Here is a 27,158-nt window from a genome sequence, read left to right as displayed (position 1 = left end):
TGCGTGTAGGAGAAAGGGTAGGCCTCTTTTTCATACTAGCAAAGATAATAAATTCACTAGTGCTATAGGCCTTTCCAAAATAAGAGGCAAAAAGCTAAGACCAGCAGATACACCCAAAGCATCAACAGCTGTGTATGTGTGTGCATGGGCCCAAAATGTGTCCTTTTGAGACCCCTACACTCGTCCCTATTTTAAGGGATAGCCTCAAAAGCAGCAGTTTCTTTTTCTTTAATTCTCTTTCATAGTCACCCCATTCTGTGTTGTCCACACTCTTCCTCCATTTACTCTGTTCAATGTCCCCTTTGCTTTCTACATTCTTATTTCTCCATTCCTTTGCTCCCACATGTATTTCTTCGTCTCTCCAGGGTGTTTCTCCTTGCCTCTTTTTGAAATACTACTAACTTAGCACTTGTATAGTGCTTTACTAACATTAACCAATGGAATCCTCACAACTCTTGATCTAAGGTAAGTATTATAGGCCCATTTTACAGATGGTAGTACTAAGTGACTTGACCAACATCACAGACAAATTATGTGTTACAGCTAAGATTAAAATAAAGAACTCCCTTGCTCCCAATCTCATGTATAGTCCGCTGGACCACAGCACTTTTCATGCTACTCGGACATTCCTCCCTGAGACCAGAGCCCACAAGTGCTTAGTAGAGGAACAAGCTCAACTGCAAAGTTTGCTACAAGTTTAGAAAGAGCTTATAGCAGCCCTGGCAGCACCTTTGACACGAAATCAAACTGGTTTGGGATCCCTTCAGAAATTGAGATATCAATGACAGCTCATTTGCTGGCTCCACAGACTCTCTTTAGGGGGCTGTATGAAAATCATGACTATCCCCTGTGATTTTGTTGGAAAAATCACTATGACAAACATTCATCCTTTGTGATTGGTCAGCATTTTCAAGGCTCTCTCCACAACAGGGATTACTAGAAATGTCTTTAAAAAAGGAAACAGAGTAGCCCTGACGTTTAAAAATTCCTCAAATCAAGATTATGGTAATAATGGCTGCAATATCCACATGTCCCAAAGACTGGCTCTGCCTACAGCTAACCAATACGATTACAACAATAAAAAATAAAATAATAAATAGTTCAACACTTAAGACAGTAAACACAGGAAAGACAGGAAATAAAGGAATGAGAACTATGTGCCTCCATTCACAGATTAAGTCAAGATGTCTTGGAAACTACTGCATTAGAAAGCAACCTGGCTTAGCAATGCTTTAATAATTCTGGGCCTACGTGTAATTTCAGGCATGAAGTACTTCACAACACAAGGCACCTTGCTGGTGCAGTTGCTTTTGCTACTTCCACAACACTCCTAGCTTTTCCATGCCACAGGAAGAGAGATTTTGTTAATTTACTTTCTTTTCCTTCTTTCTCCCCCTTCTTGTTCTGTTTAAATGGTTGCAGCTTTGCATAGGACAACGTACCCAAATGAGTGACATCAGTCCTTGCAAAAGAACTCTAGCAAAAAACCCTCAACATGTCTCTTACCACTGCTGATGCCAGAGTTTGCAATGACTGTGGCCTCACTCCATTGGTCAGCACTGGAAACTGAGTAGGAACGTTGATGCATACCATCGGGGCGACTGTTGAAGGAGACTAGACTGATCCCACTTGCCATCTGAGACGCAGACGTACTAGTAGTCACATTTCCTAGAAACAAAAAATATAAAATAAATCACGTTATTGTACAAGCTAATGATGATTTACAGTGAGGAGAATAAATCACAGAGCAGAGACAGCACCAATTCCATTCATGTGGAGAACAGCAGCTGCACTAAATGCAGTGTTCTCTAATCTTTTGAAAGCTGAGCTCCCCCTTTTCTAGAAAATAGAAACACTTGCATGCCCCCATTGCATCCCTTATATATCTTGTTTTGAAAGCCTAAACATCTTAGTTTATATACCCTCTGCACTGCCCTACCTAGTACCTCAGACCTTCCTAGCAGGTGGGTGCCTCACACTTTGGGAAATGCTGACTTAGGCTATATCTACACTGCCAGTGATTGATTTTGCAGGGGTTCCATTGAGTTCAATCGAATCCGGAAGTCGACTCTGTAAATCTACCCTGGCAAGGCTATGTCTACACTGACGGTGGCAGATCAATTTTTCCAGTTTGATTGAGTGGCAGTGAAGACACACTCAATCGATCTGGAAGTTGATCTAATAAAACCACCTCCACAAAAGGCGTAGCGCTGCGTCGATGGAGACGGCATGCTAAACAGAAGTTAGAAAGTTGACGAGAGCTACAGAAGCTGCTATGTGTAGCTTGCATAACTCCTGTTGACTGCCGCTGAATTTTGCTGGCAGTGTAGACCGGGCCCAAGAAGCATAGCGCTGTGTCAATGAGAGGGCATTTCCTGTTGGTGCAGCGCAGTGGAGATGAAGCAGTAAGTAGATGTTAAGAAGTTGATGGGAGATAAGCAAGATACTGTACATAGCTTGCGTATCTCCCGTCAACTGCCGCCAAAATCCGCGGCCAGTATAAACCAGCCCTTAGTGCATACAAGACATACTGAAAAAACCCAACCCTTAAAAACTAATATACATTAAGTAAACCATCCACTGTACCCTCACAAAAGCAAGTCCTGAAAATGTAATGTGAATCTCTAACCGTAATCCTAACATACAAAATGGGAAATAACTAAATCAAATGGAGACACTTTCAATCTTTTTATCCTAATTCAGTTATTTTAATTGAGTATCCCCACACCTGAGTAAAGCCAAAATTGCGAAATCTACAGTGCCAGTAAATAAACTAGTACTTGTATCATAAAATCAACTATAAAACCCATCTTCCACAGACTTTTAACTATCACCAACATGGAAGCAATGCCATGGGACAAACACCACACCTGGAGGTTTGTATTATTCATTATAAAGTCACTTCTTGTTAAACAACAGCATGCTCTTTACTCCTAACTTGACTGGCTGTTAAAAGACGATACATAATACGAAGAATAACCCTAAACACTGTATCTTAATTAGCAACAGGTTTAGCGCTTTCATGATCCATAAGGACTGTGACAGTTCAGTGAAATATTTAATGGAGGGAATGGGATTCACAGCATTAAAAACAGCTGAACAGTGATCTAGTAGAATCGATTTTAGTGACAAAGCATAAATAAAACCCTCTCCAGGAACTTAGTCTTCCAGTGGTTTCAGTCTCTCTCTCGTGCTCTTGTGTTTGACATGTGCTAGAAACTTCACTCTGCAGTTTAGTTTTTAATCACATATTTCATTACGGATTTAAAATTTACTGTTTAAAAGTATTTCAAATTTGTTTAAAGTGTTAGTTTGATTTTTGTAAGGATGTTCTAATAGCTGCACTCTCTTTATGGCAGACTTTATCAGAAGACAGTGGAAATTATGATTTCATTGTTAAAGGCCACAGTAGGGTTAAATGGCTTTAAGAACACCCTTTAGACACAGATTTAAAGCATCTGGTATTTTCATCCAAAGACAAAATAACTGGTAATGGTTTTCCACCAGTGCTGAATTAGAAGCAAAATCATCTATATCCACACTCAGTGTGCAGTTAATAGAGTTTGTAAAGCACCTTGCAACACTCTTTTACTATCAAAGGCTCTCTCTATGCTCCACACATACACACACAAGATACTTTCATACTAAAACTTTGCACTTCCATCTCACCTTCAATTCGACAACCACTGATGAATTCAGAAAGATTGTTGATTTAAGAGTCAATACTCCTGTAAGAGAGTTAATTATCACCTGCTATTATTTCCCATATTTTCTAGAGGTTAAGTGACCAAATGTCACAGACAAAGAATGTGGCAGTTCCGTCATGATGACTTTTCCCAACAGCAGTGTTTTGAAAGAAAGCAGATCTTTGTGAAGTACTTTGTGCTCATTATAATTTGTGAGATTGCTTCCCTCCACCCTGAGACCAAACATTATCTATCTGTGGAACTTGTATGGTCTCCTTTACTGTAAGATCTGAGCACCTCAGTCTTTAATGAATTTGTCCTCACAACATTGCTGGGCGATATTTTACAGATGGGGAACTGAGGCATAGAGAGACGAAATAAATTGCCCAAAGTCACATAGGAAGCCTATGGTAAAACATGTATTTGAACCTGGTTCATCTGAGTCCTGGGCCAGTACCCTTACCACTGAACTGTTCTTCTCTAACCCCCTTTCCCTTGCCATCCTTTTACCCATGTGACCTCCATAATCAGGTTAGCATTATTACACTGGTCACAAGTTAAATCTCCAACAGGTGAACACTTGCTTTGAGCTTGTTTGAACAACCAAATTAATAGATTTTTACTCAAGTTAGTATCTGATTGTCCTGTGCCAGCATCTTCTAAAGAGGTGTTAGGAACACATGTAAAGTTAAGCAACAAAACCTTGCCCACAAAACAGCACGCATGTGGTTAAGATTCAGATTAGACCCCCACATCTTGACTGACATCTTACTAAAATAGTGAATCATCAAGCACAAGCACTGTTTTATGCATTTTTTCTAATTAAAGAAATACTTTTTTCCTAAATGAATCTCTCTGAACTCCAGCTGATGTTCCCTTTGATATAGTATCAACACACTTTTCCTCTAGGATTTATAGTCTGGGGAAAAAAAACATGAGTAAAGAAGTTGCTAATGAGAAAAAAATTACTATTGTGACAGCTCCGTTTTGGCTGACGAACCAAGAACTTCCAGAGCTGAAAGATAACTCTCTACAGCTTGAGGAAAACTCTGATTGAGAGCTGTAGAAGATTCCTATCCTCTGTGAATCAGGCACACTGGGAGACATACAACAGGTAGACTACTTGTGAATCACTTAACTCATCATCACATTGCTTTAGGTGAGCTACAGCACCTATTATTTTGCAAATGTGGGGGAGCTTAAGAAAGGCTAAGCTGTATTGTTTTATGCTTCTAATGGGATCCTACAGAAACTGGTCCTTGGCCCAGTGCTATTCCATACTTTATAAGTGATCTGGAAGAACATATAACACCATTGCTGGTAAAGTACGCAGATAACACAAATTAATGAAGTTGCAAATAATAAGGATAAATCAGTTCTATAGAGTGATCTGGATCACATGGTAAGGTGGGCTCATTTGCGTTCTAATACAGCTAAATGGAAGGACCCTTCTAGGAAGAAAAGAAGTAGGTCACATTTACAGGAAAAGGGACTGTATTTTGGAAACCAATGAGTGACAAGGACATAGGGATCATCATGGATAACTAGCTGAACATGAGCTCCCAGTGCAATGTTGTGACTAAAATGGCAAATAGTATCCTTGAAGGAGGGAAATACTGAGCAGAAGATGGAGATGTAATCACTGTGTACAGCATCTGTTAGCCCATTAAGGAATCCTATGTCCAGACTTTTAAAGGAATGTTGACAAACTGGAAAGGGTTCAGAAAAGAGTTACAAAAATGATCGGCGGTGTGGAAAAACCTGTTTTGTAGTGAGAAACTAAAGGAACTCAATGTATACAAGAGAAAGTTAAGAGGCGACAACTTGTAGTCCATAAGTACATTTTGGTATGATTTCTGACAGGAGAGGGCTCTGTAATCTAGGAGACAGAACAAGAAGAACTCAAGATCCAATAGTTAGAAGGTGAAGCTAGACAAATTTAGACTAATAAGGCACTTTTTTTTTTCTAAACAGAAAAGGTAATAAACTATTGGAGCAACTTACAAAGGGATATGGTGGATTCTGTGTCACTAAAAGTCTTTTCAATCAAAATTGAATGTCATTCTAACAGATATGCTTTAACTCAACCAGAAGTTATGGGCTTGATGCAAGAACAACTTGATGAAATTCCATGGCCCATGCTATGTAGGAGGTCAGGCTAGATGGTCACAATGAGGTCTTCTAGCCTTAATTATGCATCTATAAAATGCACATTTCCTTTAAGGGCTAAACGTAGTCCCTCAGAACTGATTTTAGAGCTTTCATATTTAAAAACTTTGGTCACAGAAACCAATTCAACTCCCTTCAGATCGAACCCACATCTCAACCTCTCGAAAGCATCAAAATAGCAGAAATCAACAGCTTGTAATTTGAGAGTACAGCTACCCTCTCTTTTCCAGTAGATGGGGTGAAGCTGCTAACTCAAATATTTCTGATACTATCAGTTGTAAAGACTTAGATAGATGGGGACCCCAAGCTATGCACTCCCCAGGGTTCTAGTCTTGGGCTGTGAAAGGTTTGTTCTGACAAACTATTCTGCTTCCTGAGACTATTTCATTTCCTCTTCAAAACCAAAATATACAGTAAAGTGCTTAAACCAGCCTGCCCATAGTCAGAGTTCTTTGGAAATTTTCCCTTTCCCCCCCCCCAACAAAGCTGCTATGATAGACCCTGATCCTACAAGCATACATGCACATGGGTAACTTTACGCATTCATATAATCCCATTGGCTTCAAAGGGACCACTCATGTATACAAAGTCACCAATAGGCACAACTGTTGGCAGGACTGGGACCTTAGAGAACACAGTCATTTGTAATCTCTTCTTCTGAGCAAAGTATAGTACAGGTGAGCCAGTAGCCCAGCTGAAAACACACTCAAACTCACAGAAGGCATACAGATCAGGTGTCAGTCAAGAGCAAATGTTGCTACTAATCTGGTTGCTACTATGGTGTCAACCAGTCTTAGCAGCTGACTTGTTCTGCTTCAATGGTCCAGTAAACCTTATTGTTCCCACGGCCGGTGGTTGACTCTTGCATTCCCAGCGTGGTGCTCCAAGGTTTTCTGACTTGCCCACAGTGCTATCCTGTCTTTAGGCCACAGATGGGTGATACAGCAGGTCACACATCTCAAAGAATAAACTATAATTACACTAACAATATTTAATATCCCTGGCTTAAATAGCCCACTTGCCTGTGGAAGTACGTGCTGTTATGCCTCCTAACTGCTGAATTTGGGACATAGGATGTTGCCCATTAGAAATTCTTCTCTCTTATCTGAAATAATGCCTCATTTATAGTTTGTGTTAGGAGAAGAGTCCTGAAATGGATAGCTGCTGAACCGAGCAGTAGGGTCATTAGAAATCTTTATTGCATATTGCCATTCTTTAGATTTAGCCTTCAATAGAAATACAGCATAGGTTTAATTTAGGCTGCTGAAAAAACAGCAAAGGTGTGTTTTCCCACTACTTCTCTAAATGTAACATCTAATTTCCTCTGAAATCAGGACTTTCTCTTAAGTCTCAACTCTGAAAACAAATCAGTGGTCCATGACCTTTGCCGTACCTTCTACACATCACTGAAGCTGCCAGGCAATTGTCTTAGAAACATAAAGTTACCATCTGATGAATCAGATACAAAATGTAAGGATTTCTAAGTTAATGACAATGCTTTCCAGACCATTTTGGGAAGCTTAGAAAAGTTGCTGGGATCCAAAATGTCCAAAACTCATCCTAACATAGCTTGGACTACAGATGTTGCATATATAAAAGAATTAAATTAACGTGCTGACAATTCAAATGCCTTTATACATGGAAACCTCTCCTTTTTATTCAAGTCTTTGGGTGAAATATTTATCTGTAGCAGAAAAGATTGATCGTAACAGTTTGTGTCAGAGAGATCCATTTTGGGCACAGCAAACCAATTTTCTTTAGTACCCAAAGGGCCTGTTGTATTTTGCAAAGCTTTTCTGAAAAATGTTTATTTTAGAAGCAGGTAAATACTGACATGGTGCACCAATTTAGAAGCAGCTGGATGAATAAGTCAGGTCTTTTCACTTTTTCTTTCACCTGGAAACAAAACAATACTACTTTCACATCCCTGATCTCCGAAAACACTTTTGTATCCCATTTATCTCCAAGCTCCTTAACTATTTGCACCTTATTAAAGTCCTCACACAACAAAATGACTCCTTCTCTGCATCCACATATCATTTTGGGTTCCCTTAATTTTAAATTTGAACTATTGAAGAGGGGAAAGATGTCTACATGTATTTTATTTTATATTTTACTTATTTTAGGCCCTGTTTACAATGTTCACAGCATTTTTCTAGACTTGTTCTCAACTTTCTTAATTAGTCTCAACTTCCCAATTAGCTTTATTGAGCAAATCCACCTATGCAGGATGGCATACTCACTGTAATAGAATGAGCCTGCATTCCTGTGTGCTGTAGCATTTGTTTTAACACCATTAGAAAACAATGGCTAAATGGCTTTGGAAATACATTATTTTTCAGAAGCCGAATTAGATTTCCTATTGAGAAACTCCTTGAAAGGCATCTCAAATGCCTTACAAATGGCATCCAACATGCTGAACTGAAAAATGATGTTCTGTAAGCCCACTTTTAGGCTTTAACTATCTTTCATTCCATGCCTAGTAAAATGGCAAGAGTTATTTTTGATGAATACATGTGAGATAATTTTCAGAGCAGAGATCAAGAAGGAGAAAACTAGTATGTAAAAAGAAAAGATGGAATGTTTTTGCAAGATCAGTCTGAATTGGTTGGCTGAGAAAGGTGATATTTTGAATATTCACATTTTCTGTCCATTTAGCTAGATTCAGAACAAAAAGGCCCCAAAAATAACATTCTAAACCTTGGTGGGGGTAAAAGAGCAAAACTTTACAGAAAATATCTATAACATGTTGACTATTCTATATTGAACTTGGAATGTTCAAAATTTTATATATTCCTTAAACTTATTCTGAAATGTAATGATTTTGCCTGTGAAATTAGTTTCTCCACAGAGAAAGTGAATAACTCAGCAGAACGATATAATAATTCTGTCAATTCAGATTCATGAAAAATTTTGGATAGTTGGGAGCAAATACTGTGAGACCTGGGAAGCTTACTACTTAGTGATCCATGGTGCAACCCAATCCAGCTTTGTTCTATACTTTTATGTCCACTGATACAATTTATCAGCTTTCTGTATGGTCCTTGCAATCAAATAGCTCTATAATTTATCATAGGCACTTATACAATTTTCAATCTCATTTGAGGTCACTACAATTTTTAAAATAAACTGAACTGCATGGAAGTCCGCATGTGGTCATTGACGTATCAAAAAGGCTGATGTACATAAAACTGAATTAGAGATATAGAGTTTTCTCTAACGTACTCTGTACAGAGACAGGACCAGTCTTGTGAGTGGCAATCTTATTTATTTGAACTTAAATATATTTTTCCAATCTATTGCTCATTTTCCACTCCTTCTGTAGATTAATTATGACATGCCTGGATTCTTTTTATCAGTGGTGTCAAGTTGACAACAATGCTATTATACTCGCATCCAAACGGAGTCTTGTTAACGCCAACTGCTCTTCTTATGGACTTGTTCTGCCACACAAAGCTTCAGGAAACACTCCTACTCATTTTTCTCCTCCAGGAGGCAAACTCCTCTTCTCACCTTCAAGAAGCAATATTTCTTCAATTTTACATATCAGGAAACATAGCCAGTGGCAAGGAATCATAGCAGTCTCTTAGCAGACAAGCCAGCCAACTCAAAATATGAAGCCAACAACGTTCACTAACAAGTAGATTCTACATATTCTGAAGTGGTTCTTATAAAGCCTATATATCTCAGGGCCTTAGAAGCAAGGGCTTGCTACACTTTTACATCTGTCTCCCTCTCTCTCAATATATCAACATTAACATGAAATATATGGTCAACTACCTAGTCCATTCTGTGTTCTGAAAAAGTGCTTCTTCAAATACATCATATATGCATCAGCTGGTTGCTTAAGTTGATTAGCAGGGGGCAGTTAAATTACTATGCTAATCCATGTATTCTCAGCACTATTTCCTTGATATGGATATGTGTATATGCTTACTGGGAAGCCTTGATTAGTTCAAGATTCAATGTGTCAAAGGCTCCAGTTTCTTTCCAAAGAATAATTTTAGCTGTACTCACATCCCTAAAGTGTAGGAGCTGATTTGAAAAGGTACTTACCTCTACCATATGCTATTTTTCTTTAAACAATTTGCATTTCAAAGTGAATATGGCATTTATATCTGAATGAATATCAGTATGTTGCCAGAACTGATCTCAAATGAGCAAAAAAAGATGCTGGTTTCCTTCTGAACAAAAATGTTTTCATCTACCAAAGCAGCATCAAAAGAAGAATTCCTCTTTTTAGCTACAGACAGCTTTAGAACATTTAAAACTATCTTTTCTGATATTATAAAATATCCCATTATGATACAGTTTGCAGATCATTCAATTACACTTTTACAAACAATTAATCTCTTCAAAGACAATCACAATTAGGATTCAAGGCACATTCCCAATTTTGGTCAATGCTTTAAAAAAAACCAACCTTTCAGCAGAGAGAGATTTTTAATGTGAGGCATTGAAAGATGCATGAGGAATGAAATGTATACTTTATTTACTCATCAAGCCAGTGTGGATAGCATCAAACAGCAAAGAGAGTTCAAAAGGTTTACATACCCATATGATAGGTCCAATGTAGATTGATGAAAATAAAGCAGCATTGTTGCTATCAGTGTGTGTGTGAACAACTCCTTAATGGGAAATAAACTGCTGGATTGTGGGGAGAATAGACTCCCGATTCACAGTGTACACACTAACTTATTAACACACAGGTCTTTACAAAAATGTCACAATATTTCTAGATGTTAAAGAAATCGGGTGCATAATATTTAGAAACATTTTAAAAAATATATCACTAATGAAGATTTATCCAAACTCATGATTTCACACAAGCCTTTCAATTCCCATCTGGTACCACCTAACAATTATAATCAGAGACACACAAAAATTGTACATGTTTACAAACTTTCAGTAAAAATTATTGAATATGAAGTGAGGATAATAAAAACATTCTTATTGTGAAGCAGTGATTTGCTCTGCAGAAGTCTGTAGTTTGTTTGCACAATTTTAATATCTATCGAAACACTAATGGAGAGTGCTTCTGTAACCCGTCTTTGTCCAGTATATTTCATTTGAGCAAAAAAGACCCCAAAAATGTTATCGTGAACCATCAGTGGGCAGCACAGGTCATTTTAATGGACACATCACTTCAAACTAAGCCTTCACCATCTGTTCTACCCACTAATTACAAACGCAAAAAGAATATAATTCACAACTGTACCATAAAAAAGTGAGATACAGATCATTTAAATGCATGCAAACGGCATCCATTCACTGCAGCATGTGCATTTGTGATTTCCCATCATCCCCAAGACAAAACAACTAAGTTGCAAGAGGTTTTATTCTTACTTCAAAGTAAGAAGTGAATATCTGATTCTAGAGTGGAATAATCTACCATCATACATTTTTTTTGTTGCAAGAAGCTGTGTATATATGAGACCAGGAGAGCGAGATTACATTAGAACAGAGGAAGGTAGGGCATAGGGTGAACTCTAGCACATTACTCTGCCTTCACTACATTCAAGGTTTATTTGTGCTATGCTCTTCATGATCACTATGAGTTTCTCTTCCAAAAGGAAATAAACCTCTCAAGGCCAGAGGGCTCAGCTCCCCAGCTGTTAGCACTAATGAAAAATACATTAGAGCAGTGGGTCAGGAAATCCTGACTCCTGGTATCAGAGGGTTAATTGTACCAAATTATCTTGGGTGAATTTATGTTGCAAGATACCGCATATTCCTGCAATGCCCTCTAATTCATTAAACAGCACCGTCAAAGCAGATTAGACCAGAAAGTGGCCTGCTGTTCTAAAATCATGATAAAAAATCTTCTGTATCTGGGGTTATTTTGGGAATGAGAGTTAGAAGGGGAGAGGGGAAAAGACATTTTTGGGAGAAATACTTTAAGCTCCTCCTTCCTTCAGTTCTCCATTTCCCTAATGAATCCAATTCCCAGAGGTGTGCAGATATCACCTTTAGCAGATTAACTTTTTCTGCAAGGGAAGTAATCTTCCAGTGCCTTCCCTTTCCCTCACGCTCCCTTTGGTGCCTCCTTGCAATGATCTTCCCTATAGCAATTGGAAATGGCCCATCTAGGATCCCAGAATAACTCTCTCAAAGATGATAAAAGGTGCTTCTCCTCCCTTCCCCTGCTGGCCCAATGCAGAATAAAGATAACCATGACTAACTGGAGAGCATCTCACCAAACCCAATCAGAATGAGTCAGCATGAGAAAGAAAAGGACTCTCTGCTGCAAGGAACATTGTTCAATAGGTACCATTAGCAGCAGGAGCAGGGACTGGAGCTAGATAGGTTATTGGCAAGGATTATTATTGGACAAAGGCAAAAGAACCTTTTTTCCTTACTGTGTCCTTGCTATGAATTTCATTTTGAGCCAGCTGCAACACCAGCCTACAGCATATCACCACTGTTTTTTTTCCTGGACCTCACTAAGGGCCTAAATAACCTCCAATTCCCCCATCAAAATTCCCGGAATTCATTTTCAATAATCCTCCAAGAGCTTTGTTTGGTATATTTGCCATTTTCCTAACTTACTTCATGGAATTTCAGTACAGTTTTCATACCACTACAGTAATAAAGGCTGGAAGCCCGACAACCTCAGGCTAGGATCTCACTGATAGCCACAAGCTAAGTAGGGTCAAGTTTAATGACTAGATGGGAGGACTACAAGAAAATACAACGGTGCTGCAGGAAATGGTATTAATGATTCAATAGGAGAGCACTCTTTCCTTTCAGCCATCGCTGTACGAAAACCCCAAGTACGATGAGGGAAACTATGTTTTCACATGTGCCATCTTTCGGACGCAAATTAAAATCACAAACTTGTCCAACTAATTTTGTTCAAGATCCTATGGCACTTTTTGCAAAGTAAGGACATTTCTAACTAAATCATCTTGACCAAATTTCAGTTTGCTCATATTATATTCCCTTTGCACTGTTTCTAGATGATAAGCTATTCTTCATTTTCTGAGCAAGTTCTGTTTAGTATCACCTTGTGCTGTTAAACCACCACTGTTTTACATCTAAGAGGTGGCTGTGCTACATTGCTTTGTGAAGTTATTTGTGTGTGTTAAGTATTTGGTCCCAAATCATGCAATCAGTTACATATGTGCTTAACTTACACAGGGGAGTTAGTCCCACTGAATTCAATAATGTAACACCAGTTAATTCAAAGAAAGTACAACTCCCACATGTAAAGTTAAGGTCATGTGGAAGTATCCGCAGGCTTAGGGCCATAGTTCGTAATGTATTCTGGAATCTTTCTGGACACTTACGGAGGTTGTTTATTAATAAATTAGCTAGAAAAAAGCAATACCTGTCCATTAGATAAATAACCTCTAAATTGGACACAATTAACACGCAACTTAAGAAATGGGGCAAAAACTAATTTCATACTTCCTATATCAGCAATATAGACTTCCCCAAATTCTCACCCATATTTGTGGACCTAAAAATACTCATGCTCAGTGTACAGAGTAGACTATCATTATTAAAATCTTTTCTAGATCATTTTAAACTAAACCAATGAAACTTTCTTTCTAAAAGACAATAGATACGATTTTGATGTTACATATTTTTTATAGCTATTACCACAGTAACAGCAGCTTAGCGAATGCATGTCTGCAGTGTGAGCAGTTTTGATAAACAGCCTCTGCGGGCCACACAACGGGGATAATGTATCCTTAAGTACTGCCAATGAGCTGCCATTCTGCACAGCCAATTACTTCTGTGCGTCTGTCACTCAAAGGAAAAATGACTGAGCCCATTAGATCAAACCTTTGTCACTGTTCCTAATGCACTCTTAGGCCTCATTAATCTGAGGGAGCGGCAACACAGCCGCCGGTGCCTCATTGCCTCCTCCACAACAGGCCCACGTGAATCCTCTCATCTCTCCCCCAAGTGCACCACGTTAATCAAGCTCTCCTTATTACCCCAGTCCCTGTCACGGCGGAGAGCGCTCTCTCTCTTAAATGCTCTCATTATGGCCCATCTTTAGAGCCGGCTGAGTGGAAAAAAAAGAGAGCGAGAGAGAAAGAGAAGGGGAAAAAGCAAGTCCGATCACATTAATATTCATGACAATAATTAGTATTCTAGGTCACTGAATATTCATGCTATTAGTTTGGCTTTTTATGGGTTTGCTGGATGTCCTGATTGCTGGAGTGTGGAGGAAAACAGCATGGTTAGGACTTTAGATGTCAACGGCACTTCAATACTCCAAAAACATTCGTGCATTTTTTTCTCCTTTTGGTAAATCAGCTTCAACCCCCTTCATGGCTTTAATATTTTAAAATCACTGGAGAAAAAAAGAGCTAGCAGTTTTGCAGTGGTCTGAACATCCAGCTGGTTAGTATTACAGTATGTAATAGTCAAAACTTGACAAGATCACGTCACTGGGACTGGACAAATTTGTGATCTTATCCAGGATATAGTGCAAGAATACAGTGAGGCATAAAAATCAGTCAGCTTGGAACAAGTGTACTCTGATCAGTGAATGATCTCATCTAGTCTGGCACCTACATTCAGGTCCATGAAAGTTCAGAACGTATTTCTAATGTTTGTCTTGCTAATTGTTGTTAGACTTCAGCCCCATTTTTGAACTGGAGGAAGAAGGAATCTCAAAGTAAATGGAGCACTTATTGACCCAATCCAACCTCCTGCATACTTAAAATTTAAGCAAGAAATTTTTAAATAAACACAAAAGTGTTTCATGCTGATTTAAAACCAAAAACATTTACTCAAGTAGCCCTGATATTTCCCTTCCTGTTCCATGATGCACAGAATATTGAAAGCAAAAGTATGTTTATTTCTCCCTAGTATTGGTGAGGGGCAAACAGTGTCATCAAGCAAGTGCAAAAATGACCTTGAGGGAACACCCTCTAGCAGGATGAAAGGGTAATCTCCAAGATATTTATTACGTGGCTCTTTTTTGTGTGCAAAGGGACAATTTTTTTATTTGTAGGATGACTGCATGTTGTTGGGCTATCAGCTACTGAATTAGCAACAGAAATAAAATGATTCATCTGTAAGTCTTTTGTAGAAAACCAATCAAAGCAAAAATAGACTTTGGTGATTAATGGTAAAATTTGAACAAAATTCCTCACAAGTCACTGAGTTTACAGTTTGCAGTATAATCACGTAACGTATCCAAGACAGAAAGGAGAGAAAACAGTTCATGTTAACTGCATATCGTTGTCTAGCGGATTGGAATAGGATAAAATAATTCACACACGTTCTTGCTAATATAGCATATTGTAAGTGTTACACACTTCTGTAAGAGTTATTTTAGACAAAAATTAGGTGTTTCTTAAGAAAATATTCTTTCCTGCTCTTTTTTCACACCCTCTCCATACAGTCAACGCTATCAAAATATATTTTAAAATGAAAATATTCACTGTTAGAACATTAACCAAGCATCATGGGCCATTTATTGTCATTTCTGATCATTTCTATCTAGAACAAATTAAATAATTTAGGGACTGATCCTGAGAATATTTATCACCTGGCCAGAGCTTATTGGTTTTGGTGCAAGCACCGGATCATATAATCCAAACCAACGCAATACCTCCAATTTAAAACATAGCACACACCAAAGTTAATCAAAGTCAATTAAAAGACTCTCTCATTGACTTCACTAGCTTTGGATCAGGCCCAAAATTAACAGTACATGTCTAAGACAGATGAATGACCTTACCCATGTATTATTAGGTTTTATATTATGTTTCTTCTCCCCTTCCCCCATTTTTTTTGGGGGGGGAGGAGTGCCACAATACACTTTAGGCCTGGTTTACACTGGCGTCTTAGGTTGATTTAAAGTTCCTTAATACGAATTAAATACACCCGCGTCTACACTGGCACCACTGTTAATTCAAAGGTGCCTGTAAAATCGACTTAAGACCACCTCTGCAAGTGGCGTAGCGCCTAATTCGAATTTGGTAAATCGAATTAGTGTCAGTGTAGATGCAATGGGACTTAATGTGAATTAACTGACCTCCGGAATGTACATAAACCACAACGGGTACTTTTCCATGGTCCTGCAGGGGCTTGTGGATCACAGGGGTCGTTTCACAGACATCAATGTGGGGTGGTCTGGGAAGGTGCATGACGCTTGTATATTTTGTAACTCGGACTGTTCTGTAACATGCAGGCAGACACTTTCTTCCCTGACCAAAAAATTGACATTGGGGGGTGTGGAAATGCCCATAGTGATCCTGGGGGATCCTGCTTACCCCTTGCTCCCTTGGCTAATGAAGCAGTACATCGGTCACCTTGACAGTGACAAGGAGTGTTTTAATAAGACGTTGAGCAGTTGCAGAATGGTTGTGGAATGTGCCTTTGGGCGTTTAAAGGGTAGATGGTAGATCACTAGACTGGACATGAGTGAGAAGTGCCTCCTCCTTCTGTGATATCCGCTTGCTGTGTTCTTCATAATGTGTGTGAAGCGAAGGGGGAAAGGTTCCCTCAGGGTTGGGCTTTGGAGGCAGAAAGACTGGCCACCAATTATGAGCAGCCAGATGCCAGCACTATACAGAGAGTTAACCGTGGAGCGCTTTGCATTAGGGAAGCTTTGAAAACCAGGTTCTGCAATGAGATGCAGGAGTGATTTCTGTTCATGTATGTTGTTTGCCTTTGATGATCCCCCCCCCCCCGAACCTCTCTGATATCTGTGCCTGACAAATCCCTCCTGAACAAGATATAATTTAAGAAAGAAACATTTCTAATTCGAATTAAGGCTGGCCAGTGTGAACGCAAGAGACCAGCGCAAACAGCACAGTGTGTACACTCTGCTGCGATTTCTATAAATCGGCTGCTGAAAGTCGAATTAAGTTAATTCGAAATAACGCTGCAATGTAGACATAGCCTCAGAAGCTATTGCAACTAATCTTATCCAGGTTTACTGTAACAAAAGATTTTGTGGAAACTATCTGCGGTGACAGACAAGATTGTAGATTTCATTTCAGTTTAAAAGGAAATAGCTTTTCCTTGCAACTAAAAGCTATCACTATTAGAACTCGATACCATATTAGATATTTTAAAAGTATATTAAAGCAGCTTAAAAATAAATTCTGCACTTAACATTTTTTAAGTAATGTCTGGAAGGCAGTTCACTGCAACTTAATCTGATTCTAAGCACTTCAGTGTAAAATAAAATTACTTAATGGCCACTACATAGCTTTGATAGATGATCAGGATTATTAACAGATATGAAACTCACATTTATGAGAAAAGCATCTTTACTTTTTCGCAACATGTCCGAAGTGTCGCACACAGTTAGCAGATAATCAAATTTAATGTAGCAGTGTAGCTAACAAACATTTTCAAATACTTCAGTCCTATTAATTGTACATACAATGGTGAATATACAGTATGAAGTCTTCCGTGACTAATAGTGTTAACCATTCAACAATTTATTGGCACAGTGAACTTTTCTAGATGTGAACTTTCTACATCAGTGGCTTTAAATATGATGTGGTTTTGTTTGTTTGTAAGAGAAAATGGATGGCTCCTGGGATAAATCACTGGACATGCAGTTCACCAATTCAAATCTAACCCAGGTCAGTATTAACTGAAAACTGGACCTGTGAGCCTGCTCCATTTGAACTCAGTGAGAGCTGTGCTAATAACTTCTCCAGCAGAAGGGCTATTCAACCGCTGATGTGGGTGGACAGGTGTCCACATCTAATAATACCCCAGAATTGGCCCTCCTTTTTGGCAATATCTCTGGATATAGCAGGAGCTGAATGGACCCGGAAATTACCCTCTGTAGAGGAGTCCCAGGTTAGGATTGAGGCACAGTAACGGGGCAGCATGGTGATGCCTGTCTATTTTGCTCCAGTCACAAAATCTAAATAGAATTGTACTTCAATTTTGAAGTTAAATAAATAAAATGCTGTGTTTACTTAAGTTATATCCCACAACTTGGGCTTCAGGTGCTCTTACAGCAATACAACTTTTAAAAGTGTAGTCTTAAGGAAAAGAGGCTTGCTAATGTTAAGTGAAGTGAGAATATGTACCATCCTCCTCTCTGGGCAACTTGGTGTGCAAGCATGCCTATCCTGTGGGGAAGACTGTGCAAACCCGATTCCCCCAATTAAAACCTAGAGTTTGGCTTGTCGGCATTGCAAACAAACTAAACAAACTGCAGCTTGGGCTGGAAGACTGTGCGCAGCTTGAATCTCTAAAGGGATCTTCCCACTAATGGCACTTGACTAAAAAAAACCAACTCCTTCCCCGCCTTATCATCTTAGGCTTCTCTACACAGTGCATCAGCCCACACTAGAGTGGTGTAAATCCTAGGGTGTTGCAAGTTGAGGATTAACAGGCTATGTGGAGCCTGCTGGCAGGCACTAAAAGTTCTCTAGTGTGCATTAAATATAGTATTGTTTGAACGGGGATTATTATTAATGTACACTAGGGAATTTTTAGCACACACAGCGTGGTCTACACTGGTGAGCACTAGAATTTACACCCCTTTAGTGTGGACTATGCACCATGTAGACAAGGCCTTAAGATGTCTTCAGGTAGGGTCCTAGTACTTGTTAGGAAGGGACAGGGAAATGGAGACGGTTATTTTTCCTTGCTTCCAAAAGGTGAGTCACCTATCCTAATTAGAGATGTGTTCCAGGGTAGGGGGAAAAGCCTTTCTGCAATCAGTTTTATTGATCCTGGAAAGGAAGCGATTGATGGCACCCAGTTTTTCTTTTCATACCTTCACTAAGGGATTTATTTTCCTTCAGTAGGTTAAAGGCCCCTAAAATTGGAGCTAAGTAAGGGAGGAATGGAAACTTGATTTTTTGTTTTAAGGATGTTAATTTATTTCCCTGACTTACTTTCCTAGATGCTGGGGATGTGACAACCACCTGGTGGGAGGTCAGAATTATGGTTCTTCACAGAGGATAGTTATGTCTGTGCCCTTGGTAAAGCTTTTAAAATCAGGAATACAGAAAGCCAGCAAAAGAGCTCTGCTGGAACTGGGTGATATGTCTCAAGATAAGGCTAAACCTTTGTTCTCCAGCAGATAGGGTGAAGTGGAAAGAAAACACTAAATATTGGCTTGAAGAAAATTTCAACATTGACTTAAATACCTTTTTTTTTTAAACTTTAAATACTTTTTTGCCCATGAAATCCATGCTGTACTTGCTATACATTGTTTTACAAAGCCAATTTAACACATGTAATTTCCAGGTACCATTTGGCTTACAAATTTCACATTATGTGGTAACTGCGGGGCCTCATTACAATTCACCACAATTAGCCAGGTTCCTTTTTTACCACATGACCAACTGTAGTTATGCTATTACAATTATATATTTTCTACAAAGCTGAGACATTGTTCCCAGCATTAAAAAAGTCAACAGTGACAATTACTGATAAACAGTTGTCATTTTGGAGTAGCAGTATGCAGAAATGGCAAAAACATTTCACTGGCATTTCATGAAAAATGTCGAGTCATTTCTTTGCATGCTATTTCAAACCTACAAAATTTGGTGCTAAAAATTTTGGCAACATGGAAAAAGAATCTATAAGGCCCTTTTGCACTAGAACTTTCCGGCAAGCAGAAATATGACAGCAGACATCTTTGAAATATAGTTGCACTGGGTTTGGGTAGGTGGAGGATGAAAGACAGTTTGTATGTGCAATAAATGCACGTGTACAGGGAGGCTTTTGAGATGGACTGTCAGAGGACCCAGAAGAAATGGCTGCTACAGCACCATCACAGAAAACGGGTGGCAGGGAACATGTCACCTATTTAATGACATCTTGAGATTGATCAATTACGGGAGGAGCACTATGCCCTGTATTTGAAGCATCATAAACAGAGGTACCTTTGAAGCACACATCCCAAACTCTATCTTATCATATACTTTGATAATGATTCATAACGCACATGGGCTTCAACAGCAAGGCATCAGAAACAGCATTCAGGCAACCTTTCAGAAAAGTGAGGCTAAGTGCTGGTTAAGCATTCTGATCTCATGTTGCTGAACAGTAATATATTGCAGCAGAGCTGTTTCATGACTGAAGTAGGTGTAACTGGCCGCAAGGTGCTGTAGCCTAGAAAGCAAAAGCACAGCACAGAACAATTATTGGTGGGATTTTGCCTCCTAAGGCAAGTATCACTCTCACCATTCTACAAATATGGAAACTCAATGTGCCTAAGGTCAGTTCTGGCATGGTTCTGAAGAGAGCCCGGGTCTCTAATTTAGCTAGGGTTACCTACTTAGCTACAATGTTCAAAATTAATAAGCCAAAACCACATGCTGTGCTGTCTGTAACCACCAGATGATACTCCACTCCCTAGAGAGCCCAAGACAGAACCCAGGAGTCCAGATTACCAAATTCTTCTGCTGTCTAGCAAACAGCTGCATAAGCCACAGACAAAGTGTATGTAGCATTCCCCTCTAGTGGCTTGTTGTCACAGAAGACAATAGCCTATTGCTGCTATACCCCTTTGGCTTGAGGAGTAGAGGTCCTTGTTGGGGATCTTATGGTCCTGGATTCCAACTCTCATGACCCCACGTATGGGGCACTATGGTTCCTCATAACAGATCTTCTCTTTTCTCAGTTTGCTTAAAATAACCCCAAGACATTACATACTAAAAATGTTAAAAGGATGTTAATGTTGCAAAGTGAAGCACTCAAGGGTTAGAAAATCCGAGAATTAAGGTGCAATCTTAATTCTGCTCTCTTGTGGAAATGCATTATGTTACAGGCTTACTTACATGTTTTACAGGACCCCTGTCTTATGTAGTGCACAAAGGGGATAATGATATGGTCTCTTCTGTTTAAGACACTGCACTGCACAGGAGTGCTGGGTTCCATTAGACTTCCTCTGAGATGTTGTCCAAGACTCTCACAACGCATAAGTGAAAAGGAGCTGAATTGAAGTTGTATGGGCACCATCAATCTGACATTTCCTAATTGAGTATTCGACTTTGCAACCTTCATGTTCTTTCAACATAGATTCCCCCACCCCCCAAGTATGTAGTTATGTCACATAAGGCTGAAAGCCAGCCAGGGGTACTTTTCGGGTACGAGGAGCTCTATCATTCACCAGAAACATTAGGTCTACAATGGCAGAAGCATAAGAAAATGCAGAGAACTGCTTCTCTTAGGAAATGGTAAACTCTGAAGCAACAACTAAACATAAGACAAAGGGAAATGCAACAGTTCCTTGGCTGTATAAAATGGGGACATTAAATAAGGCAACAGCCGAAAGGAGTAGACCTCTCCGCTTTCTTAAAGGTCTGCCTATGTTTCTGTGTTAAAACCAATAATAATATTCAAAATCAATGTGGGGCTAATGGCTTCTCAAAACTTTTAACAGGAACTTAGTTCCCAGATATACTATTGAAAAGAATTCGTTCCCAGACTGGACTGTGTAATTACTATTGATTCTAAAAAATTAGGGACAATATAATTATTTCTGTCTAGCTTCTTAGCTGTAGCCTCTCTCTCAAAGAAAGGGAGCTTAAATGTTATTGTAAATGGTTAGATGCCATTGTGATAAATGTCTTCAAAATACCTAAATCAAAATAGTTCCTGCTGATCCTTCCTGAGCACATGGAGTAGGCACACCCAATTTGGGAACAATACCAGGTGACATCAGCCATGTGACCAGTCTTAGCTAACTACACTCAACCCGAAGGCAACTTTTTACATGAATTATCGTTTTTATACATAGATTAAGTTAAACCTATGCAAAAAAAAACACCCCTGCTTTTCTATGAAAGCACCATGAACATGATGAGGGTCAAATTACAAATGTTTTCAACTGTGTGACAAATATTTTGCACATTTCTACAGCAGGCTATATAATGCATCCATCACCACCTCAAAAAATATTTTCTTTGTCTAATCCACATCTTCTCCCTTCATATCTCATCAGCTATACACTAACACTGCTTTTCAGGTACTAAGGCAAAACTAGAAGTGTTTTCATTCTGTTATTGTTGTATATGGTACAAAATGTTCAAACCTCCCCACCACTACTAGTTTTTCATTAAGTCCTTAGGTGTGAAATACAATGCCTGAAATTAGAGAAATATACTGCATGTAGGTTTGCTATACTTCAAACGTATTTATGTGCATTTTCTCCTCACAGTCACTTTATACTCAAATGCACAAAGTCATAGTGAGAAAGCTTTTGAAAGGAATATTTTCAGCACAATATATATATAAAGACTAACCAAAACATTCATTCACTTCTATTATTTAAATATGTACAGATTTTGGAAACTTATCTGCCATGCATGGAAATTGAACTGCACCTGTCTACATTTCTTCTTTAGTTGAATTGAAGCTGTGATCCTCTATCTTGTGAAGAATGTTTCCAGCATCCTTCACCATTATGAAGGTCAGAAGAGCAAACCAATTTATAGACTGTGATGTAATCTTCTAAAATGCTAACATTTCCATAGTATTATTTAAAGCCATTGATTGTTATATATCCCCCTTCATATTATCTGAATTGAATGCTAAAATGTGTTAAGAATGGAAATCTGCTTTACACGTGAGACAGTAAAACTGGCCCAAGCAGATCACATTGTTTTGGTTTTTATTTTTTTTAATGTTATCTGATTGCTTATCTTATTTTTATTCAATAATTGTGGCTGAGACCAAGTAAGAGAGAGTTGATTTTAAAGCTTTGAGACCATCATTTTTGCCCTTGGCAGAAATAAACGAATTATTCTTTCCTTGACAGACTTTGTTCTGTACGGGTAATTTAAACAGCCTGACAGACAAACTGGTGATGCCACTTACTTCCTTAAGAGTGACAAGGACTGAAAAGAAGGTGTGATTTCTTGATTTAAATGGTAAAAAGAAACAATTGAGTAAAACTTGAAACAAGAAAAATCTTTTAAATCAGTCACTGGTTCGAAGAGTAGTTCATTTTTCTGCTGGCTTTCGGGAGTATAATTAGAGAACACAGTTTTAACACTGTCTTGAAGAAGATGGCAACGTGAGAGTAAGCAGTTTGAGGCTCTTTCCCCAAATATACAAACTGAAGGTGACTAATGTAGTCAGATGCATCTATAAGACAGGTGCTGAGGGTCCGGCCTTCCACAAATCCATCAAACAGAAAACGAAGGTAAATTTTGATGGCCACTGATTTTGGACAGATTTTTAGCACTCCAGCATTTGAAAATGTGGCATTTGGCCTTGGATGAAGAGTCTTTCTAGGCTGTAGAAAGACATCAATTGTATAGAATACACGGAGTCTTCAAAAGATTTACCCTCTCAAGTTCCAGCCCATCAGTTAGAACTTGACAGGGTACTGGCAACATTTGGATCTGTAGGTCTCTGGAGAGATGTGACTTCCATGGACAACAGGTTGATAGTTACACCAGTCAAAAGAATCCAAGCCTGTGGGCCTATTAGGATGACACTACTCCCATCATTCTTCTTCTACATACAACCTGAGACAGTTTGCACTCCACCTTTCATTACCTAGTACCAACAACTCTGAATCACCATCCTCCTTCCTGGAATCTAAAATAGAAACTTGTTGATGTGCAGGAGGTCTCTTTTGTGAATCTGAGGATTCAATAACCTTAAATCAAAAGATTCAAAAAGTCCCCAGAAACAATCAGATTTACAGGGTTACTTACTAGTAACTCTTGTTCTTCGAGATGTGTTGTTCATGTCCATTCCAATATAGGTGTGTGCACGCCACCATGCACGGTTCACGGAACGTTTTTCCCCTTAGCAGACCCCATAGGGTCAGCTCTGGTGCCCCCTGGAGTGCCACGCACATGCCGCGGTACATGAGGCACTGCCGACCCCACGGCCCCTCAGTCCCTTCTTTCTGCCAATTCCGACAGCGGGGACAGAGGGTGGGTGTGGAATGGATACGAGCAACACATCTCGAAGAACAACAGTTACTGGTAAGTAATCCTGTTTTCTACTTCGAGTGATTGCTCATATCCATTCCAATATAGATGATTAAATAGCCATACCTTGGAGGTGGGTAGGAGTTACTGGTGAGCTGCCCTCAGCACGGTTCTGCCGCAACCCCTGTTCCCTCTCGCCTGCTGAACAATGGTATAGTGGGATGTGAAGGTGTGCACTGACAACCAGGCGGCGGCTTTGCAGATATTCTGCAGGGGCACTCTCTCCAGTGAGGCTGCAGAGGAGGCCTGAACTCTGGTTGAGGGCACTGTGATGACACCCAGAAGCAGCACATTCGCCTGCTCATAGTGGCATTTGATGCAGGATGTCCTCCATGCGCAGATGCGCTGGGCGGAGACAGGTGATACTTTCGTCTGGTCTGCCACTGCAACAAAGAGCAGCATCGATTTCCAGAGCGGCTTTGTACGCTCGATGAGAAAGGCCAGCCTGTCCCATGTCCAGCCAATGCCATCTCCCTTCCTTTTCCAAACCGTGTGGTTTGGGAAACACGGGGAGAAATATCTTGGTTACAATTACTTTGGGAAACCACGTGGCAGGAAGGCCATGTGTGGCCTCAACTGCACCTTATCTTATAGAACACTGTATAAGGGGGCTCCTGAGGTCAAGACCCTAATTTTGGAGACCCTCCCAGCTGAGGTAATGACCAACAGGGAGGGTACCTTCCATGAAAGCATGAGCAGAGGGCATAAAGCCATGGGTTCAAAAAGGGGGCCCCATGAGTCTCGAGGGGACCAGATTGAGATCCCAGGGAGGCACCGGGTCATGGACCTGCAGATAAGCCTTTCCACCCCCCTTTGAGGAACCTGACCGACATGGGATGGGAGAACAGGGAGTTGCCCTCCAGTGGCTGATGGAAGGCCGAATGGCTACCAAGCGAACCTTCAAGAAAGTCAGTGCCATACCCTGGAGCCTTAACTGGAGCAGGTACTCCAGGATCACCTACCGAGGCAAGAGTCTGGGCAGAATGCCCCGGGACTCCACCCAAGCGGTAAACCGTCACCTTTTAGGCCGATAAACAACCTGTGTAAAAGGTTCCCTGCTGCCCAGCAGGAGGTGCTGGACCCACACCGGGCAGGGTCTCACTCCCTCCGTCAGTCACAGGGCTTTTGGGCCATGAGGTGCAGGGAGTCCCAGTCCAGGTGCAACAGGCGACCATGGACCTGGGAAAGAAGGTCGTGCCTCCTAGGAAGCTCCATGGGCGGAGCGATCGAGAGGTCCAGCAGCATGCTGAACCAGCGCTGTCTCGGCCAGCCAGGAGCAATAAGTGTGACGCCCGCCCTATTCCTCTTGATTTCCAGTAGGACTTCAGGCAGGAGAGGAATGGGCGGGAGCGCATACATGAGGGTCCCCGCCCAGTTGGTAAGGAACGCATCGGAAATCGATCCAGTCTCACCCGGAGCGAGCAGAACCTTGGGCACTTTGTGTTCCAGGCCGACGTGAATATGTTCCGTGGGGGAACACCCCACTTTCGGAGGGTCGCAGCCACCACCTCCGGTTGCCGCGACCAGTTGTGGCAGGGTCGAAATGCCCTGCTGAGGCGATTAGCCCCGACGTTCCTCAATCCCGGGAGGTGAGAGCAGTCAAGTGGAAGTCGTGCCTCATTGCAAGACCCACAGATGGGCCGCTTCCTCGTAGAAAGTCCCTTCCTTCCTTCCTGTTTATATAAACCTAGCTGCGGTGTTGTTCGTCAGCACCTGCACCACCCTACCTGTCAGGAACCAGAGGATCATCCTGCACGCTAGGCAAATAGCCTTAGCTCCTTCACGTTGATGTGCAGGCACCTGTCCCCCCCCCAGCCAGAGCCCTTGTGACTCAGATTGGCTGATGTGGGCCTTCCGTCCCACATCCAAGGTGTCGGAGATTAGGGTGACCGACGGAACCAGTTCCCTGAACGGGAGGCCCTTCAACATTGCCCTAGGCGATCTCCACCAGCCTCGGAAGGCTAGGATGGGCGGGGGAACTGTGACCACCCAGTCAGTGGGTGTCTGCTCGGCACGTATACCGAGGCCAACCATTACGTGCGGGTCACTATGTGGCCTAACAGCTCTAGGCGGCGCCCGGCTGTTGTCGTGAGGCATCGGTGCAGCTGGGATATGATAGAGACCCTAGCTACGAGACGTGGCTGAGGCAGGGAGGCTGTGGTCTGGGAAGCGTCCAGGGAGCCCCCAATGAATTCTGTGTCACACAGGGGTTACTGTGGGCTTCTGCTTGTTTAGGAGCAGACCCAGGCTGCTGCATGTGGAGGGAGTAAGGGTCACGCCCTCCTGCACTTGGAACCTGGACCTGCCCTGATCAGCCAATCGTCCAAGTAAGGGAAGATTTGCACATCCTCTCACCTCCGGTGGGCCGCCACTACCGTCATGCATGTGGTGAACACCCTTGGAGCCGAAGACAGGCCAAAGACAAGGGCTGTAAATAGATAGTGGGAGCCAGCCACTGTGAAGTGGAGGAAGCTTCTGTGGCTGGGGAGGAGGGACCCACGAAAGTATGCGCCCTTGAGGTCGAGGGCTGCATACTAGTCTCCTGGATCCCTGGAAGAGATTATGGATGCCAGGGAAACCCTGCGAAACCCCAGTCGTTTGACTTGTTTGTTTAGACGTCGCAGGTCTAGTATGGGTCTCAGACCGCCGTTGCCTTGGTGAGCCATAATCACCACTCCTATGTTGAGGAGGGTGTCCTTGATGGAGACCGGTGCCGCTCCTCAATCCATGGTGCCAAGCCTAACCCCGTCGACTGGGTTTCGCGTTGGGGCCTGCGCGGTGTGAGGTCCTTGAAAGGTGACGGGAATTCCGTACTGCCTCGGTGCGGTGAACCCCTTGGTGCCGAGGCCTCCAACGATGACCAGGGTTCTGCGCCACCTCGGTGTGGGTGAACTCCTCGGTGCCGGAGATCCGGAGCAGGAGCCCGAGCGCCGCCTGGCGGACCTCGACCGGTACCGCCTCTTAGTGTGTGCTGCCTCCAATGCCGGGGACCAACATCAGCACCGAGAGGGAGATTCCGCATCCGGTGTTGAAGCAGGCCGGCTCACCGACACCGACCTGGAGCGACTGCTGGGGGAGCATCCTCGCTCTATCCCCGGTGGCTGTCTGGCGGGAGATCTTCCTCCCCATACCGGGGATCTCCACTGCCCTTCGGGGGGACCCCATGCGGGCTTGCCCCGGACTCCGGCCCCTTCTCCCTCCGTGGGGGGGGAGGGGAATGGGGAATGGCATAGGCAGGCCAACAAGGCTCTGCCGCCTGAGAACCTCCGGTGTCGACGGCATCGGTGGGGCACTCTCCCGCTCTCAGGAGTCGGAGGAGGCTCCCTGCTCGGAGATGCAGGCACCGAAGAGAGCTCGACGGGCCATGGCTGGTGCATCTCCGCCCTTGACCCTGCCC

General features: G+C 41.5%; 1 protein-coding gene across 14 annotated transcripts in view; it reads right to left on the bottom strand.

The window, feature by feature from the left end:
• The window catches only part of AGAP1 (ArfGAP with GTPase domain, ankyrin repeat and PH domain 1), a 600,162-nt gene that overhangs the window by 150,926 nt on the left and 422,078 nt on the right, over positions 1-27,158 (bottom strand). For 13 of the 14 annotated variants that reach the window (XM_067548649.1, XM_067548652.1, XM_067548650.1 and 10 more), the window contains one exon: positions 1,507-1,668. In XM_067548649.1, coding sequence (XP_067404750.1) covers positions 1,507-1,668 — 162 coding nt within the window. Of the gene's footprint in view, positions 1-1,506; positions 1,669-9,116; positions 9,369-27,158 lie in introns of those variants that run through there. The other variant, XM_067548655.1, reaches the window with a different exon arrangement.

This window comes from Emydura macquarii, unplaced genomic scaffold (genome assembly GCF_026122565.2).
Source record: "Emydura macquarii macquarii isolate MOO-44397 ecotype Brisbane River unplaced genomic scaffold, CSIRO-AGI_Emac_v2 contig_1253, whole genome shotgun sequence".
In the NCBI taxonomy this organism is placed as follows: domain Eukaryota; kingdom Metazoa; phylum Chordata; order Testudines; family Chelidae; genus Emydura; species Emydura macquarii.
The sequence above is the reverse complement of the archived record's forward strand: the minus strand, read 5'-3'. Positions and strand labels throughout refer to the sequence as shown.